At 36.0% G+C, this 21,409-nt stretch overlaps 2 protein-coding genes across 2 annotated transcripts; both read right to left on the bottom strand.

The window, feature by feature from the left end:
- Positions 1-775: 775 nt before the first annotated feature.
- Positions 776-8,380, bottom strand: LOC128237558 (beta-1,4-N-acetylgalactosaminyltransferase bre-4-like). Its single transcript, XM_052953150.1, is given in 4 exon segments — positions 776-902; positions 1,708-1,895; positions 3,714-3,837; positions 8,355-8,380. Coding segments are annotated over 4 exon segments (465 nt in total).
- A 4,074-nt stretch (positions 8,381-12,454) lies between these two features.
- On the bottom strand, positions 12,455-18,728 carry LOC128237557 (beta-1,4-N-acetylgalactosaminyltransferase bre-4-like). Its single transcript, XM_052953149.1, has 6 exons — positions 18,380-18,728; positions 16,345-16,577; positions 15,827-16,014; positions 14,257-14,379; positions 13,609-13,704; positions 12,455-12,953 (listed from the first exon to the last, which is right to left on the bottom strand). The coding sequence occupies exons 1-6, from the start codon at positions 18,684-18,686 to the stop codon at positions 12,455-12,457; spliced, it is 1,446 nt and encodes a 481-aa protein (XP_052809109.1). The 5' UTR covers positions 18,687-18,728.
- Positions 18,729-21,409: the final 2,681 nt, after the last annotated feature.

Below are 21,409 nucleotides of genomic sequence, written 5' to 3'. Positions count from 1 at the left end.
ATACATGTATTTTTGTTACAGGGATTTTGAACGGACTTAAAATGTCGGACTGTTATTACAAATTTGTACTTATAGCTTAATTCAAAACACTCATTCCCAACCACATAATCATAATCAAAGGAACATGTTTTCTATTAGCGATAATGTTTCTCTAATTCGTGACTTCATACCAAAAAAGGTTCAAAATTACGTACTACGTATGCACTAAAATGAATTTCACTCTGATGTTTCATTGCGATTGTCCCGGTGAATTTGTTTTTATCGTTTCAATGTAAATATTTAGAATTAAAAGGGCCGTCACACTCTTAATACTTGTCCGATCTCCAGGCAAACCAATTTGCTGAAGTTGGATTTACAGTAGTTGTGAAGTAAATGGTTAACTAGGCATCATGCGGCAAATTGCAGAAATTTGGAATGATTTCTCAATGTGTTTTATTCTTTTCTTTTTTCTTTTTATCACACGACAGTGAATCAAATCATTATAAGCCGATCTTTCAATGTCCGGATTTATCATATTAGAATAAGGTTGCCTTGTAATTTGAAAATGTGGCAAATCATTGTAAATTTCAATGACATATTGCGCATTCCATTGACTGAATCATAATTGGAGCAATATGACCGAGACTTCGAACTTCATACTTAAGGTATAAGATGTGTTGCCCTAAAACATATCCTTTTCTGTGAATATATTTGAATCTTGTCAGCGCGGTTGCACCATTTCTGCTGTCTTTAATATGTTTATACATTCAAATTTTCAAATCATAATCAGGCCTGCTTACCTGTAAAACATATCGTCATCCTCAGCTCCCCATCCCCATTAAAGGTTCGAATATCAGTTGATCTTGAAAAAATGTTCTGCATTGATGCTGAGTACCCCACCCACCAGCGCCTTGTATGGCAGTCTGAAACACAATTAAGACAAGAAATACACGGTCTGGACAATGATTAATATTATCAATAATTTGGCCTTCCTGAGCCATCTGTAATATAGCCGCCCCATTTAAAAAAGGCATACTCTTCTTTGGAAGACGGCTAAACTATTAAAGCACTATAAGCTGTTAAATGAATGTAATGACGTCATCGAGCGGCCCATGTTAAATGAACGTTAGTTTATCTCTTTTAAAAAGAAAAGGGCAATGCAAATATTGGCAAAAATATCCTGGTTGATATCTAAGGTAATTTATGATCTCATTATGAATCAGCTTATGCTTTAAATTAGGTTTTCCCTGAACCTTGAACTTTAAAATATGTATCATGCAAGTTGACTTACATTATATCCACTTCTATATTATTCGGGCACGAAGATCATCAAAATAACACATTTGCAAAAAAACTGCAAAGAATGTCAGTATTGACTATAAAAAGTATGCAAACAAACATACGATTTCGTATATCTGTTGAGACTTCAAAGCTCCCAGTGATAATTTTACATTTTTTGAACGATTTAAATAAATCTGAAGAAAGATTCCATCTTTACGCCCAATTTGTTATAATTATGTTTTTGCAGATCGAAATACAAACATAAAACTGGTACAAGGCCTTGCGCGTTCGACAATAATTTAGTTGGACAATTTTCCTGGGCAATGCCGGCCGCCCGTGTATGTAGGGTGGACACATGATGGCGTCTGTAGAGCCGTTCACTTTGTAAGCCTCAATAAACAGGTCACCACTACAAACAGGTGCAATCATCATTTATATACTACTAACGTGTAACTCAAAACATCCACGGCCGGGGACATATGACGAGGCTTCTCCGAGCACGTGGCCATATTCCTGTCGTCTTCCGGTATCAGATCGACGTCGTGGAAGATGAAGCAGTCAAACTCATCGTACTTCCGCGCTTCCGTAAACCCGATGTTCATAAGCCGACCTTTGTTGAAGGTGCTGTTGCCAAACTGAAACGTTATATTTTGTGTAAAAGTGGTATATACCTAACCCCTTCCAAAATAAATGTTTGCATGAAATAGATATAATACTTTTTATTATATACCCATCATAAATCCACACGCAATACATATCGCAAAATACGGTAGTCCGTATTTCACTCCAGTGCAATACGGCCGTATTCCACTCTTGTGACGTCACGTCATAACAAGTATCGTTGTACGACGTTAAAATGACATCAGAAAACAAAATAGTGCGTCGTTAAAAAGACATTTATTATGAAAACTTGTGGTTTGTAAGTGATATAGCCAATAATGTATATAATGAATCGAGAATGTCGTATTCGACTCTCGTGGATTTTTGCAGGTTGAATTCCCCTCACCTTGCGCTTCGTGAAATCCGAATCTGCAAAAATCCACTCGAGTCGAATACAACCTCCCGGATCAAAACGCAGTACAAATAAGGCCACACCAAATTAAGGTTTCGTTTCTCGGATTTTCCCCAAAAAGTATCGGAGCGAGCGAGCGAATTTGTTTTTCTTGTAATCAATATGAATAAGAAAGATTGTTCCATAAATTTGCCATTAAACCCATTTGAATGCAATATTGACCTGAACGTTTAGAACACACATTATATGGATACACCAAATTTCTAATATAATTAAAACATTTTTAAGTATGACGATCATTCATAATAAAAAAGAACACTGCTTTTAGGAGAAAGTTTGAAAGTCATTAGACATTCATTAGGATTGATTTGCTTATCGAAATGAAAAGTACAAGGGTATGTTTAGAGTACTTTTATTGTCAGTGAGATGTTTAAAAAATCCCCTATTATGCTGTAAAATAAAATTAAAATGAAGGTGATAAACTTCGTTAGTCTTACCTATTTTTTGGTCTATTCATATAAATATCGCTATTTGTGAAAATATATTTGTTGTTTGGTCAAAAATGACTTTGATACATCTATTTGGACTAAACAATGAACCATTTTCATGTTAAGTGAAGCTGTCCTTTTCAGCATCATCGTCGTAAGGTAAAATTCTGGTCACTTGTATTTTGAGTTGAATCAAATACTACTTGATTTAAGCCATCATTCCGATTTCCACCCAAACAGAATCCCTAGTACCCCAATATTATCGCTACCAGTGTCAGATACACATGTTTTATTGCATAATTATTGATTCAATTAATGATCATTTAAAGCATGAGACGATGAAAAATGACTTCCAGCATGATTAAAACACATTTATTGTCAAAAATAAGATTAAATTTCCAAAATTCGAGACACAGTGTTTATACCGGAAATCGCCATTTTGATTGACTATTTTTGGAACCAATGCTTAACCGATCGAAATACAGTAACATCACGCATCGGTTACCTCCCTTTACAAAAACACTTCAACTAGCGGAAAACAAATAAAATTGATTATTTCTTCAGCCTTTAAAAAAATATTTTTCTACAAAAAGTCTGGCTGGAGATTAAAATATTGGAGCTGGCGCACGATTTTTTTTTATTTTTATAAAAAATAATAGGAGCGGTAAGTCAGCAGAACGAAACATCAATTTGGTGTGGCCTAACCCTATTTATCTCTAAGATATATATATATATATATATATATATATATATATATATATATATATATAGTAGTAATAAGAGGGGTGGACATTGGTTGCCAATTGCTTAATAAAATTGTATGAAAATTATGACGTCCTTTATGACAATCAGTCCAATTTAAATGATAAAATCAATATGTTCGCGCCGTTTGAAATATCAGTTAATGCTTGAATTTCCTTAATAAAATATAATACATGTACATACGAAATTACCTGTTCTACTACAAATACTCGGTAGGCCACTTTTTGTCGTTTCAATACCGGAACTAGATTATAAACTAAAATGTCCAAATGCTTCTGCCTGTCACGAAAAGGTATGATGATTGCAATCCGTTGTCTAGCAACTCAGCCCTCCGGACTCCATGTGCCACCTTGCGACTCATCTTTGAGTGCCGGGGACGGTGCAGGTTGTAGTGCCGCCTCAAAGCTTATTTGCAGTCTTCCTACTAAATGAAAAAAACACACACAACACTTCATGTATCAATAACAAAATTCTTAAACCCCTGTAAGATACTCTGATGATCAATTAAAACACTTCACAAATTATTGTTAATGTAGCGTATGCAAATCTGAATGATGATGATGATATGATGATGATGATGATGATGACGATGATGATGATGATGATGATGATGGCCCCGAAACCGTTCAAAATTCGTAGGACTATTTTGAAATCGTAGGGAATCGTACGACCAAATACATCTTGTAAGAAATGGGTCTCACGTAGAGAATTACTTACTAGCATGTTTAAAACTCTACCACAGGGTTTCCCGTCCCAAACGACCCGAATGTCGCACGACAGAGACATGATTATCATTAAATGTTTGTTTTTGTGATATGGCTTTTTCATAGCGTGTTTAAACAGAAGATAATATTTAAAGTGTTGTTAAGGAGATAAGCAATTTAAACGTCTGTATTTAAATAAGATACCATAAAAGGCTACGGAATTCAAACGTATTTAAATAAATTGTTATACAAGTTATGTATGTAGTAAAATACGCTGAAATTCGTGCTATTCTCGTCTACTTGAATATATTTATTCCAAACGTCAAATCAAATCAATAGCTAAGCTAGAAGCATACTGACTATTTAATTGAATTTAATTTACTGACACCGGGCTTATGTTTAAACGTTTTTGCTACTGAGCATATGCCATGTGAACTTTGAATTAATTAACTCGTCTTACCAAGTGAATCTGGAACAGCCGGACAATACTCTAACGACAGGTTTCCTTTTAATTTGTATCCAATAACATACAAACCAGAATCCGGCCCACAAGCAGCATAGATTCTCGTTTTGAGAGAGACGCTCAATTGCCCTACATTTATAACACTGACCAGGGCGGCACAAACCATCAAAAACACAACAACAGATTCAAATTTAGTACATCACCGCACCATTTAAACTCAGGTGTACACATTGACACTATAAAAGTCGTAAGTTATTCTTTTAACGGGGCATCAGTTAAGCAAGTCCATGTACGATGCAAGGATTGAGAGTTATACTGCTTAAGCAAGTTACCCGTTAATGACCTAATCGCGTTGTAATATCCGCGTAAATTCCACTCATCATGATAAATCTGGCGGTCTCATTTATTTCTGTTTTGAAACAAATATGATAAAAAGTATGAAACTTTAAACATGAAAATACACAACCTATTTCACTTTTGGCAAATAAATGAATGTATAACAATATCGTATTGCTGTTTGACTAGTTACCAATATGATCAAATGCTCTTCTTAAATTTATGATGTGTCTCAAGACATCGACTGAAGAAGTAATGGCTCAGATCCATATGAGAACAACATATTTGCTCCAATGCAAAGAATTAATGTAAAGATTATGTTTGACAGAAAACACTGTAAAAGGGCATTAATCATTAACGTGGCAACAATGTTCAAACAGATTGATGTATACACAACGGTGCCGTCTAAATGTTTATTTATCTTTAGTTAGACTACATATATGTATACAAAATAACCGGCGGATAGGCTGGAAGAAACCCAATATGACCGGCGGATAGGCTGGAAGAAACCCAATATGACCGTCGGATAGGCTGGAAGAAACCCAATATGACCGGCGGATAGGCTGGAAGAAACCCAATATGACCGGCGGATAGGCTGGAAGAAACACAATATGATCGGTGGATAGGTGGGATGAAACACAATATGACCGGCGGATAGGTGGGATGAAACACAATATGACCGGCGGTTAAGAGGGAGAGTTCCAGAATATGACCGGCGGATAGTTGGGATGAAACACAATATGACCGGCGGTTAAGTGGGAGAATAACACAATATGACCGGCGAATAGGTGGGATGAAACACAATATGACCGGCGGTTAAGTGGGAGAATAGCACAATATGACCGGCGAATAGATGGGATAAAACACCATATGACTAGTGGATAGGCGGGAAGAAACACAATAAGACCTATGGATAGGCGGTAAGAGACTCATTATGACCGGCAGATAGGTGGGAAGATATACAATATGACCGGCGGTTAAGCGGGAGAATAACACAGAAGAAACAAAATATTACAAGCGGAATGCCGAGTAAAAAAGCCCAATATAACCGGCGGAAAGGTGGAGCACAAACAATATAACCGGCGAATAGATGAGAAGAAACACAATATGACCGTCGGAAAGGCGGGAAGCAAACATTATGACTGGCGGATAGGCGAGGAAAAACAATTTAACCTGCAAATAGGCGGGAAAAAACAATATGACTGTAGGATAGGCGGGAAAAAATAAACTATGAACGGCGGATAGGCGGGAAGAAAGACAACGGCGGGAGGTGGGAAGAAACACAATATAAATGGCGGATATGCTAAAGGATAAGTGTTATATCTTTATTATTATTTTGATTTGTTCTTATCAAAACTTTAAATCATGCATTAGGCGTTTAACAAGAACCAAAGCAACAACATCAGCAACAACAACAACAACAACAAAACAAAAACAACATATACTACAACTACTTTTACCACCACTACTACTACTACCACCACCACCACCACCACTACTACTACTACTACTACTACTACTACTACTACTACTACTACTACTACTACTACTACTACTACTACTACTACTACTACTACTACTACTACTACTACTACTACTACTACTACTACTACTACCACTACTACTACTACTACTACTACTACTACTACTACTACTACTACTACTACTACTACTACTACTACTACTACTACTACTACTACTACAACAACAACAACAACAACAACAACAACTACTACTACTACTACTACTACTACTACTACTACTACTACTACTACTACTACTACTACTACTACTACTACTACTACTACTACTACTACTACTACTACTACTACTACTGCTGAGCATGTTCTTTCACCGAGTGCAAATGTAATCATTCCCTCTCCATCCAATTTAAATCAATGTTATGTTCCTAACAAATATTAAGAATAAAACATAGCCTAAAATTGTACGATATACATTAATGTAAATATAATGTATCGTGTATATATGTCAGCGATGTGCATTGGTTCAAGGACAATATGAATAACGACATTTGAATTACTGTTTTCTTCGTGTAAACATTATTTACGAGACCGGTTCAGCTCTGAGTACAGTTAAGGCTTACATTCAGTCACGAGATCAAACGTTAGCCAATTTTTTTGTTTTGAATCCATATTGCTTCGCAGGACGTCAACTGCACGAAACGAGATTAAACCGCAAACAACTTTACCGAACGCAGGACAGATAAATCAAGGCTTTTGACATTGTTAAACTTTATAAAATAACTAAAAATGTTTGTTTTCTTAGTCTTTCAAACGAAAAGTAGGCATCCTATAACAGCAAATTGCATGGCATTCAATGACGATTTTAGAAGCCATACCCCTTAAACAAAAACATCCTGAGGATGGTCTTAAAGCGAATTCTTACTGCAATCAAATTAAGGTAAATTGTGTCTTTTCCTTCTGCCTTTGAAGATGCCCTTTATAACTATGGCCCAACATAGCCTAGTACAGTGAATCGTTATTTGGTCCATTCTATATCTGTTCTGTTTCCCTATCAAGACTTATAATCTCACTAGGACCGACACCCATAGAATGGTTTCATGAAATAATTTCAATTCTTCTGGTAGTCAACTTTGATATAATTGTATCATTATGTTTTGTTCGTGACCATTATGATGATTTGGCATATTCTTATTATGTGAGAAGTTCATTAAGAACCTCAGTTATGACTCAAGTAATCGACGTGTCATTATATATAAATCAATTCTAATTCATTTCCACAGTCTCTTTATAGATCGCCACCGATAGATAGATAGATAGATACGTTTTATTCCAGTAACGGAGAGCATAACGTATTTACAAGTATAATATAAAACATAGATATACAAATATTATGTACATAACAAACGTTAATTTACAAAAGTCATAACGTACATACATGTAGCATGGTAACAAGTTGTACAAAAACGTCATGGATCACATAAGCCTAAAACATGTAAGCATTATCAGAACATCACTACTATCAGTATCAAGTATCTGATATTCACTCAACTCAAGCTTTCCTAACTACAAGTAAGTAAATTAACGCCTTAACAATTGGTTGAAAAATCAAACAATTATGAGAATTTGTTGTTGCAAATTGAAACACCTTTGCGCACTGGCCCTTATGAGGTTTAAGAATTAGACATTTAAAAGCATCCACGCCACAGCAGTGAATTATGCTATCCCACAAGGCCCTACGCTCTTCTTCTCTTTTGTGGCAAAAGCAGATTAAATGTTCAGTATGACCTTCGACCATCAGATTACACGCTTTACACTCAGTCCGGAATGACCTTGACACAAACGTACCCGTTAAGTTCATAAGCGTCGTACATGTTTTCTGGAGACGAGGGTTACTTCTAACAACAAACCATAGCGGCGAACATTTGTACTGCGTAATGATGTTTCGCAGGGCCTCGCCACTAGAAGATTTCGTCATGTTATCATACATTATTGCTTTCACGCGCATCATAACATTTCTCTGAAGGATCCGTTTCCAGGATACCTTATTTGGGAAATCACCAGAACTAATATATACGTTTAGATACTCAACGAGACTGTATTTTTGGAGTAACTTATATATGTCCGGTAGAAATCCAGTCTTCTGTTTATCACCGTTCATGAAACGTAGAAGTCTGTGTACGAATATTTGTTTCGCCAGATAATGGCATAGTAACAAGCACAGTTGGCTTAGAAATTGGAGTTTTCGGTACTCAATTATTATTTCAACTGGTGTCATGTCTAGCGTACAAAGCGCGAAGTTCGTAGACATATATTTGTGAAAATGTTGCATATGTTTGACACAAAAGCGATGGGCAAGTTCTAGTTTATGAATATCGTCCTTAGAATAAACACTCCACATTTCACAGCCGTATAAGGCTTTTGGTAGGATAACGGATATATAAATAGTTCTCAGGGTTACCGCACTCATCATGTCCGGTTGTATCCCACTGTTAATAATACTAAGATATATCCCACGGAGTTTCACACTTGCAGTATGAATCAATTCCTTACAAGTCAATGTCTCATTGCAGTCTACACCTAAATGAGTATATTTATTTACTTCGGCTAACATGTTCTGTCCGAGAAAAAATGGTTTATGTTTAACCGCTTTTGATATGTTAAAGGTAACAACAGCACACTTTTGGGCATTGAATAGGAATTGCCATTTCTTTGAGTATTCGCAACATATTCTTAGCATATTGCCATCCCTATTTTTGAATTGAAATCAAAACCATATCATCTGCTACTGTAGGGGAACTCATTTTCATACCGTATATGCATAATCCGTTGCCACTATCCTCTAGTTCTTTAATGAGACCATCAATATACAATAAATACATGATTGGAAAACTCTTCCCTCCTTGGCGGGTCCCTTGCAGCACTGGAAATTCCGCCGACTGAATGCCTTGATAGCGCACCTTACTCTTTGCGCCAACATAAATATTTCGCAGGGCCACTAACGTGTTGTTATCAATACATTTGTTGTCAGGTATATGGTCATCGGCTTTAAGGGTCAGGTGTTTATAAAATAATCCATCTTGCCACAACCAGTCAAACGCCTGACGACTGTCAAGAAAACACAAATATACAGGTGACGAGTATTCTCGGGAGAAATGTAGTGATTCACGGAGAGAAAACGACGTCATCAAAAAGCCAAGTTGTTGTTGAAATCCACCCTGCCGTATGTGAAGAGCAAAGATTATTTTCTCTTTGCATCTGTCCAGCAACACCATCTCATATACCTTGAGCACCGTTGAAGATTAAGTGATCGCGCGATAGCTATTTGGGTTATCTCTACTTTTGTTGCCTCCCTTATGTAAAGTTATTATGTCTCCCCGTTTTATTTTATTTGGTATATGTCCGGACCTCAGCATACTAGTAAATATATGTGCAAGGCACGGGGATACAATGTAGTTTGCAAATAACAAATGTTCATGTGTGATCCTGTCTGGCACACAGGCTTTACCTCGAGGGAGGGATTTTACTGATGATGCCACTACCTCAGGCGAGACTATTACACAAGAATCGAGTGAAATATCATTAAATATCTGTTCCAAAGAGCGCTCTACTGTTCTTTTCCATACTTTATCAAAACCGGTTGATTTGGTTGGTGAATAAAGGTCTTTGAAGTACAATTCCCACTCTTCAACATTTTCTTCTCTGCTAAAGCATATCTTATCCCCGAATTTCAAACCGCATCCTATCTTAGATTGGGACTGTTTTTTCCTTGAGTTTACTGTTTTTCAAAATCGAACATTATCAGTTTCAGCAGCTAGTTCTAGATTTTTATCAAGCATCATAATGTACTCATTGACTACCCGCCTATGTCTCCTCCTAATAGAGCTTTGGCTGCCTTATAGTAAACGTACTCATCACAGTTGGCATCACGAGGCCTACCAGCCGACACCATCGATCACGCGCACCCGACATTGCATTATGGAGATTTGAAAGTTCATTTGACCAGTACGGTCTCAAATGTGCCTTAAACTTTTTCTTTGGAATGGCCTTATCTGAGCATGCAATTAATTTTTCACATAAACGGCCATACAAAGTATCAATGTCCTCATTAGTAACTTTACCATTATACATGTATACCGAGTCTACATAACTTTCTAGTGATGATGTATACCGTTCAACATGCTCTGAGCGGACCTTTTTCTAGTTAATACAGTTTTCACGCTCGCCATTATTCTAAACATGTAATGGGGAATTAACTATGATTTTCAAACAACATAAAATAGGCCTGTGCCTAGAAACATTCAAGCATCAATCATCTGCAATCTCACAGTGAACAATACAGTCAAGCATTTCATGTTGAACAAAAATATTGTCTAATGTAGATGTATACCGTCCGTCATATGAAACAAATGTGTTGTTACACCCTTTGCAATTGTTCAGTAAATTGCAAGCCCACAAATTACAATCATGAACAAATCTGAGCAACCGTCTGTCCCTGTTATGTAGGGTATGTGCACTAATTTTGCCATTAAAATCGCCCATAAATATAACCTGACCCTTGTCACAATATGCATAAAATAGATCATACAATGTTGTAACATATTCATCATACTTTCCTATGGAATGTTTTCCACATTGAAACATGGAGGCAGCGAATCGGGATAATCGCTATATAACAACTGAACGCCAAGGACATTTACTTGGTTTATTGGAGTAAAACACGTAATGGTATCACTGAAAATTTGTTCTCATGACTAGTTGGAATCTCTCTTTTGGTTTGTCTGAAGGGTAAGAGAGCAACCCATTTCCCCTTATATCGTCTTTGCATGCGCTCTTCCATAATCTCCGAAAATCAAAATCACCGACAGATCATGAACGCTTATTATCATCAGGATATTTCAAAAACACTAGATCATACATAAAACCTAATTTTTAGACAACTGCGTAAATATAATCACAGGGCATAAACAAAGATGCTTAACCATTTGCCATTAAATAAGTCATGTTAACATTCACTTGGTTGTGTCGCCGAAATAAAGACCAACAATGACAGCCGAGTCTAAGCTTTATCGTTGTGAAAACGGTGCTCTATGTGGATCTACGATTTGGTCTAAACCAAAATGGACAACAATAATATCTCTAACTACTAAAAGTGGTATATGAGCATGTTCATCAGACTGAAAAACTTTATATAAATGTGCAAATACCCTGACATTGGCAGGTGTGCAATTATCATATTTGTTGCATGGAATATCATTACATGCTATGATATTTGGCAACGTGTAACATTCGGATAAATCGAAGGACAAAACGTTACATTTACTAGCTAATCTTCCCCGTTACAGTGGGTTCGGCACAATAAAACAAACAATTGTCATGTCTTTTCCCCTCAATGCCAAACCTCAAGTAGCTGGCGTGCAGCTAATGTTATATTGCTTTGTTCATCAACAATAAGAAAATCTTTAATTAAGGTAACCCATAAATGACGGTCTCTAGCTGTGGAGATTAGAGATGATAAGGCTCCCATGCTTTTTAAACTGATGTTTCAACCTTGAAACAGTCTCTTAGTGGCTAGCCGTAGCTTTTGTAGTTAATTTTCTACTTGCCCGGAAATTGTACATAGTACTCTGTGCATTAGTGTTCGTTCAACACAATGAATAATTCGAGGGAAGACAACTTTATTCTTAACTGAGTGCAGGTAGCGAACAGAGATAATTGCTATGTTCCAACACACCGCCTAGGACGCCTTATGTTATAAAAATGGATAGTCTGATTCTTCGGTTGATAACCCTCATCCGATTATAGATGTTCAGTCTGTTTCTTCAGCGGATCACCAACACCTGCTTTTGAATATTCAGTCTGATTCTTGGCGGATCACCCATAACCGCAATGGGATATTCAGTCTGATTCCTAGGCGTATCACCCATATTCGCTTTTGGATATTCAGTCTAGTTCTTTGGCGGATCACCCACATTCGCTTTTGGATATTCAGTCTGATTCTTCGGCGGATCACCCACATTCGCTTTTGGATATTCAGTTTGTTTCTTCGGCGGATCACCCACAGTCTCTTTTGGATATTCAGTCTCTTTCTTCGGCGGATCACCCACATTCGCTTTTGGATATTCAGTCTGATTCTTCGGCGGATCATCCACATTCGCTTTTGGATGTTCGGTCTGATTTTTCGGGGGATCACCCACATTCGCTTTAGGATATTCAGTCTGATTCTTCGGCGGATCATCCACATTCGCTTTTGGATGTTCGGTCTGATTCTTCGGCGGATCACCCACATTCGCTTTAGGATATTCAGTCTGATTTTTCGGAGGATCACCCACATTCGCTATTATGCGTGTATACAACTTCTCAAGCCGGGTTTCAACCAATTTGTACTCCAAAGTATTGAGACCCTCTTTTAAGTAACGTGTTTTCGCTGTTTTCAAAAAGTGCAATCTGGAATAAAAGTTTATCAGAGTGAATTTTTATAGAACAATTATATATAAAGGCATTATGTAGATGCATTATATACTACTCAACGTTTGCTGAACATTTCCTTAACAACATTTTGTCCTTATTAAAGGCTTGAAATTGTTGAAAAAGATGGATTCATTATTTTATACTGAAAAACGTCATGAACCCACTAGAAATGGAGTGTACGTAATAATAAATATTTTGCGAACAATTATATAAAACGTTCAGTTTTTATTTAAAAGCCAACGACACTGAGAATAAACTAAATTGCCACAACCTTTATTGCTTGAAAGGTGGATTTGAAGTAACGGACATACTACTGTTAATTGCAATTGAACTTTAATGGATTTACAACAAAAATACCGTTGTTATGCGTGAATTAAAAAGGAATATAGATATAAACAATTTTGGTCTCTTCAACTAGTTCGACCCCTCCAAGTTATGTTTAAAACAGTTTTCACTGTCTGTGCAAAGGCGGTAACTCACAACGATTTACTGATAACGAAAGTTTGTATAAATGTTGATATATGTTGTATTCTGGTCTCTGCTCTGTATGCATCTTGGTAACATGATATGCCACTGCGCATGTCCTTGTATTCATTTGGTTCTTCGACCAAGTAAGTATATGGTTGCTAACCTGACTGTGGAAACATCGTTTTTGTCGTGTTTTATCATTTTATATCGTCCAATGTTGAAAGGGGGGCGTAAAACACTTATCTTCGAGGCTGACAGTCTAGAAAAGTACAATTACATCTTAAAATAAAGATGTAAAACCACTAAACAATATATTTTATATATGTACTAGTTTTACAATTTTGCAGAAATTACTTAATTCAAAACAATTATTTCGAACCAGATAGTCATTATCAGTAGCACCATGTTTTCTACTAGAGATTATATTCTTCTAATTCTTGACTTCATGCCAGAAAAGGTGCATAACTTTATTTATTTATTTAAACATAACACTGAATCAAATTATTATTAGCCGATCTTACACGATCAATTCAAGTAGGAGAATGTTGCCTTGTTATTGGTAAATATGGCAAAGAATATTAAAATTTAAATGGCATATTGCACCTACCATTGACTGAACTATGACTAAGAACAATTTGACCGTGACTGCGAACTTTATACTTTAGGTAAATGTAGCTTTGCTCTACGAAAGATCCATTTCCGTGAATATATTTTTTAAATTCTGTGAAACCGGTTGCTCTATTTCTGCAGTTATTTTCATGCGTAATTTATACATTTGTAAATTTCAAATCTCATAATCAGGCCTGATTACCTGTAAAACATATCATCATCCTCAGCGCCCCAGCCCCAGTAAAGGTTCGAATATCCGTTGATCTTGAAAAAATGTTCTGCCTTGATGCTGAGCACCCCTCCCACCAGCGCCATGTACGGCAATCTGAAACAAAATTAAAACATGAAAAACATGGCCTGGACAATTATTAATAGTGTCAATAATTTGGCTTTTCTAAGACATCTGTAGTTTAGCCGATTTATTTAATAATATTCTACCTCTGTAAAGAGACCGCTATTCAAACACTATTTACTGATAACTAGGAAGATGCGCATTTTTGTCTGATTCAATTCATCATAATTATGTTGATTTCAGAAGAATACAGCTTTTTGCCGAACAAGACATTTCATAACTGTGTATGCCTATACAAATATAGAACTACTCTTAAATGTTTGTTGAATCGCATTGCACATACTTGGATTGCCTACGTAAGAAGCTGGCAAATTATTTAAAAGGGATAATTATATCATTTTGGACTACTTTTTTATTGTACGGCAACTTTATTATTATATTTTTACGATGATATCTTGCATGCACTTATTATATATGCAAAAACCTACCGAAACATTCTCAGTAGCAAAAAATTTAAACATAAACCCGGTTTAGTGGCAATGGGCAAACGCCATATATATATATAAATAATTGGTATGTTGTTTATCTAGAATTGTTAAACAAGATAGCAAGAGTATCATCAATACAAAACAACAACCCCTCAAGCAGACTACCTGATTCGAAAATAAATCTCACGTGGTTATAACCTGTGGTTGCTGAGATTGAGGAGAATAATGTGTTAACGGCTGAAAAAGGAAGCTCTAAAAAACGATAACTATTGGCCATATGGCGTCCTACTTGTGCAATCGGAGTGCAGCAATGCAATGACGTCACCAATAGTGCAGCAATGCACTCGGAGTGCAGCAATGCAATGACGTCACCAATAGTGCAGCAATGCATTCGGAGTGCAGCAATGCAATGACGTCACCAATAGTGCAGCAATACATTCGGAGTGCAGCAAAGCAATGACGTCACCAAGAGGTTCTGTTAAAGAATGTTTCTTCTTTAATGAATTGAAAAGGGCAATAAGGATAATAAGAAAATTAAAAAAACTTCCTGGTTGATATCTGAAGGAAATTATTATACCCGCGCTTATCAGGTTATCACTTCACCTTAAGCAAAACTTGTATCATGTTTTTACATGACGCTCATGATAAAAGTTTTTAAATTATTTGACGATGATTGACAGCATATCCAAGTTTATATTTCTTAAGCAAGAGTATCATCAATATAAGACGTTTGCAAAAAACACTTCAAAGATTGTAATTAATTGCTTTCTACAAAAAAAGTATATGAACGAATATATATTTGTACAAAGCCTTGCGCACATTATGTGAAAAACTACAGAAACAAGCTCAAGACCATAATTTAGTCAGTAACCAGCCCAGCCGAATGTGTAGAGCGGAAAAATGATGGCGTCTGCAGAGCTGTTGACTCTGTAAGCCTCAATGCACTGGTAACCAATACAAACAGCTGCAATCACCATTCCTATACAACTCACTTATAACGCAAGACATCCACGGCCGGGGACATATGACGAGGATTCGCAGAGCACGTGTACATATTCCTGTCGTCTTCCGGTATAAGATCGACGTCGTGGAAGATAAAGCAGTCAAACTCACCGTGCTTCCGCGCTTCCATAAACCCGATGTTTATAAGCCGACCTTTGTTGAAGGTTTTGTTGCCAAACTGACAATATATTTCTTTAATTAGTTGAATGTACATCATCCTTCCAAAAATATGTTTGCATATACTAGATAAAATTATTTTGTACCTCATATATACATATATAGCAGTGATAAGAGGTGCGGCACGTCAGTGGTTGCAAATTGCTTAATAAATTTGTATTAATGTTATTTCGTCCTGATGATAATCAGACCAATTTAATAATATTCATATGTTCGAGATTCCGCTTGAGCCAGACGTCTTGACAAAGGTAAAATATTGTTGTTGTACATGTTCATTTGTAAATGGTTGTATTTCCTTATCGGAATACAATCCATATACATAGGAAATTACCTGCTCTACCACAAATATTCGGAAGGCCACTTTTTGTCGTTTCAATACCGGAACAAGATTGTATACTAAAATGTCCAAATGTTTCTGCCTGTCGCGAAAAGGTATGATGATTGCTATCCGTTGCCTAGCAACGCAACTCTTCGGACTCCATGCGCCACTTGGCGACACATCCTGGAGTACTGGGGGCGACGTAGATTGTAGTTTTGCCTCAAGGGAAATGTTAAGTCTTCCTTCTAAAACGAAAAACCAACATTTGTTTCAATAAAAAATGTTTTACCCAATTAAAGCTATTCTTGTGGTCATTTAAACATCTTCACAATTGTATATGTAGCATGTGTAAACTTTTTCGACTAAAAGTATCGAGCTCATGTTTGTGTTTGTATTGAGTTTGCGCCTTACCCATAAATTCCAATGTATGACATTATTTGAATCTAATCTGTAGCATATATATATATATATATATATATATATATATATATATATATATATATATATATATATATATATATATATGCGTTTGATTTCGTACGTGTTTGAATGTATTTGAGTGCTACTTTACTGATTTCACGAAAGAAAAACGGACATGAGAAGTAGAATTAAGTTTACGATCAAAGCTGTGCCATTTCGAGTGTTGGTACTATTATAAGAAATATATTTGCATTTTTGTGCTGCTGCTGCTGCTGATGATGATGATACTGAAGATGATGATGCCAATTGTATAGTAATCGAACGAGTATTAGGTCCGCAAAAGGCTCAAAGAATTACATACCAAGGGAGAGGACGTAATCTCATTTTATGCAAGCATTAGGTGAGAAAAATGTTTCACGGCAAACAAATTGGCGGTTTGAGAATGAAAAGTACCGATTCAGGTACTAAATTTTGCCTGGTAATTGTAATTTTTCTTTAAATTTTGAAAAATGTATGCGTCCAGTATGTGTCGAAAAAAATATTCTTCCATCGACATTTTATTTCGGTATTATAGATGTAAAGATAAAAAAGTTATTGAACAGATTGTGGCTTAAGAGGCAATGTTTACATATAAACGTGTTGATTTTATCCACAATATTTCGTATTTTCGCGGCATATATGGCATATCTGTGCATGTTGTAACTGTGCGTTCATGTATAATATATTCCTATTTTTCAAACTTCATGGTAATTACTCGACGGAAAAGTTTTCCTAGCCGATGTTTTGTTCCTTAACCCCCATTTTGTATATTGTAACCACATTACCCACATTTTGGTAAAATGCAAACAGACTTCTGCACAATTGTTAAGCCTTGAGGGGATAAATTTTTAACTCTAGGAATCGCTAATGATCACGAGTCTTTCGGTTTGGTATGTTATGTGTTTCATTTATAAAGTCAACAACTTTTTCACTTCAGGAACGGACTTGAACTTCACCATGGCCCGATCCAGAAGGCAAATGATCCTCATGTTATACAGAAAATCACACAAGACCGCAGTGACAAAGAAATGCGTCAATACAAGAACAGAAAATGCTAGCATGTCGCCGATGAAAAAGCGCTTCCGTGATGACAACTCCCAAAGTAGTTAACGAAATTACGTTCTCCCCCTTGACATACTAGGTTGTACATATTATGAACTCTATCACAAGGCACAAGGTCACCGCGTCTTTACATAGCTTAACCGAAATATGTTAAATATGCAAAGGGTTGTTTTAGGAGATAACAAATAACGTCTGAATTTGAATAAGATGTCATACAAACTGTTATGTGTAGCAAAATATACAAAGCTTATCTCGCAATTTTCGTCTACGTGATAATAGGCACCCCAAACGTTAAAACTCAAGTCATAAGTAAAACTATATTAAAAAAAACCCAGTCACAATAAGCTTGACTTTACTGAAGGGGCTATAAAACAAATTATTCAGTTTTTCATACAGACTATTTGATATCATTCAAAGTAAACAAACATATGCCATAATTAAATTATATTTCCAATGAGTCCATTAATTAAATACCATACATAATAATAATGTCATGTGAATTTTTGGATTAATTAACTCGTCTTACCAAGTGAATCTGGAACAGCCTGACAAAAGTCTAAAGAACCGTTTCCTCTTAATTTATACGTTAATTCCCTGATAACGTTTGGCGTTTTGTCACTGCAAATGCGTCCTGTGTTGTCGTTTCGGCTTCTGAAATCACACGTTGGTTTCTCACTGTTCAGACCGGAAGCCGCACCGAATGAGAGTTTTGCAACACGGAGTTTCGTTTTGAGGGAGACGCCCAATTGCCTTACATTTATAACACTGACCAGGGAGGCACAGACCATCAAAAACACAAAAACAGACGTAAATCTAGTACATCGCAGCACCATCGTGGGGCATTAGTTAACAAAATCCATGTTCGATGAATAGAGAGCTGTAATGATTAGGAAGTCACCTTTGAAATGTTTTATCGCGCTGATAATTCAACGTTTTATCAACTGATTGTCATACATTTAGCGGTCTCATTTATTTCTGTTTAAAAAAAATATATGACAAAATATAAAAATACAAGCATGAGAAATGCACGGCATATTACACAACTAGACAAACATTAATGTTTGACAATATCAAATTGTTGTTTGACATGTGGGATCAAATATTGTATTCTTAAACCTATGATGTGTCTTAAGTCATCAACTCAAGAAGTAATGGCTCAGATTAACCTGAGGAAAACAAGCTTGCTCCAATGCAAAGAATTAATGTGAAAACTATGTCGGACATTAAGCAGAACACACCGAAAAAAAGCAGAATTCATTAACGTGGCAACAATGTTTAAACAGCTATTGGCAATCTATGTATACAAAAAGGTCTCGTCTAAACGCTGATTTACCTCTGAAAATACAACAACGTTTTTAAGTATGTTAGGTGAAATATAATAAAAACAAAGCAGTAGCCAGCATAATAATGATGGAGGAATTGTTGAAACATACCAGAAAAACAACAAAGAGGTGGTCATATTCGATGGTGAGTTTTTGTATAGATGGTATACAGGGCAAATTACACCAATTTGGAAGTGCCTTGCCATCATTACAGTCTTATTTTTATTAACGCATGGCAGTGAATCAAATCAGTGTCATACATTATCAGACTATTGGCTACCTTCCATATTGATAAATTTAGAAGCTGAATGTATTGTATTTTTTTTTAAATCAGGCTGCACACGAGGTTAAAAACCGGATCTACTTGATCAACATTTGAATGTGAAAGATTTTTTCTGAACAGTATGCCCTTGTAAGTGTCTCTATATTATCACATTGTAATGGATGTAATCCTACCACAGGCCATTTTTTCAGCTTTATTGAATACTCAAGTAATTTCCTCAACATATTACCTCGTACATGAAGTTTGATTATGTTTTGATTTTTTTACAACAACAACATATATACTCCATTTTGCATCAGACGATCTGATTGGTTGATGAAACAGCGCAAATTATGTTGATCATTTCCCTTTATTAATTAAACCACGTACGTAATCTCCGTATAGCTCTGACTTTGAAACTTGAAATCAGCTGTGAGGGGAATTTTGCGAATTTCAAAATAAAATAAAATAAAAGCTTTCGAATGATAAGTTATTATTTATCGCTGGGCAAGATCAGTGTTAAGTAAACGGATATTTCGTTTAAAATCGATGCTCGATGTCTGAATAACATGATAACGAGGAAGTTACGAGGTGATAAAATGGCCCTGGTTGCGGAACGCTCAATAACACTTGAGGAAAGATAAAGAACGCCAGGCCAGGGAGGTATTTATGATTTGTTTTTGAAAGGATAAGATAAAATTCTTTTTTGAAGTTTTTTGCTCTCGTGCAAGTTTTGTTAAGCTTAGGAATAGGCTAAACTCTATCTGATACGTATTCATTTCTGAATAAGGAAACAGTTAAAGCGTTAAAGCCGAGAAAACCCGCGCTCCATTATTTTTTTGATAAAAACCACCAGACCTGAACATTATCTAATTGAATTCCTTATTACGTCCTGATTTTTATATTTAAAGTGATAACGATGTCCTGTTGAAGTCCTGTATAAATTGCTCCATAGTATGATCATATGACCTTGGCGCTTTAAAGTTGCTGTGAAAGTGTGTTGTAATAGATGTTTTAATGTAGTTTAATTCTTTTTGTATTTAATTTTAATGTATAATCCTTTTAATCCTGTCACTTGCATACAAATCGGTCCAATAACAAGGGGCCTTCGGCTCACCCTATAAATTCCTCCGCCCTGCCAGATAAACTTCCTCCATCCACGGCACTAACCTAGTATTCTCTATTTAACTTATTTTACTTAATGATTGAAAAATAAAAAAAAATATCATTTAGGTACAGATACAAAATAGCGATATCTGGCCGCTTTTTAAACAGTGGAATTTCGTGGCCAGTCAGTAATTAATAAAAAAAATACAATCACTTGTTGTTTGCATTAAAATTAAACAATATTGCATCAACACACAGATATATATATAGTTTTCCGTCCTGTTTATATTCAAGATAGCCACTCCAATAATACGATGGAGACTAGAAGGACAAGCGAAGCACCCCACCAGTGTGTGTATACCACGTGACAAATTACGTCATATATGCTACGTCGGACGGCAATATTTTGCTTTAAATGAAGACTTATAACAAAGATAACTTTTCTTTTACTTCATCATTTCAAATGAAATAAAGAACAGTCTATGCCGCTTAAAAAGCCCCGCCTTCGTTTTATACCGGAGTTTGATTAGGTGATTAGTTTCATCAAACACTTCGACAAACCTGTTTCCAAAATAATGTTTCGACAGTGCTCCGTCAGACGGCCGTATTGAGAAATGGTTTGTTGAAGTGTTTTAAGAAACTAAACTCTCAATCAAACTCTGGAAAAAGACCGATGGCGAGGCTCCGTAAGCGGCGTAGACTGCGCTATGTTTTAATTAAAATGGTGAAGAAATAGTAAAGTTATCTTTGTTTAAAGACTTCATTCGAAGCAAATTGTTGCCTTCGGACGTAGCATTTATGACGCAATTTTTCACGTGGTGTACACACACTGTACACGTGATCTTGTTCTGTCACACAAGAGTAC

This window comes from Mya arenaria, chromosome 6, assembly GCF_026914265.1.
Source record: "Mya arenaria isolate MELC-2E11 chromosome 6, ASM2691426v1".
Taxonomy (NCBI): domain Eukaryota; kingdom Metazoa; phylum Mollusca; class Bivalvia; order Myida; family Myidae; genus Mya; species Mya arenaria.
The sequence above is the reverse complement of the archived record's forward strand: the minus strand, read 5'-3'. Positions and strand labels throughout refer to the sequence as shown.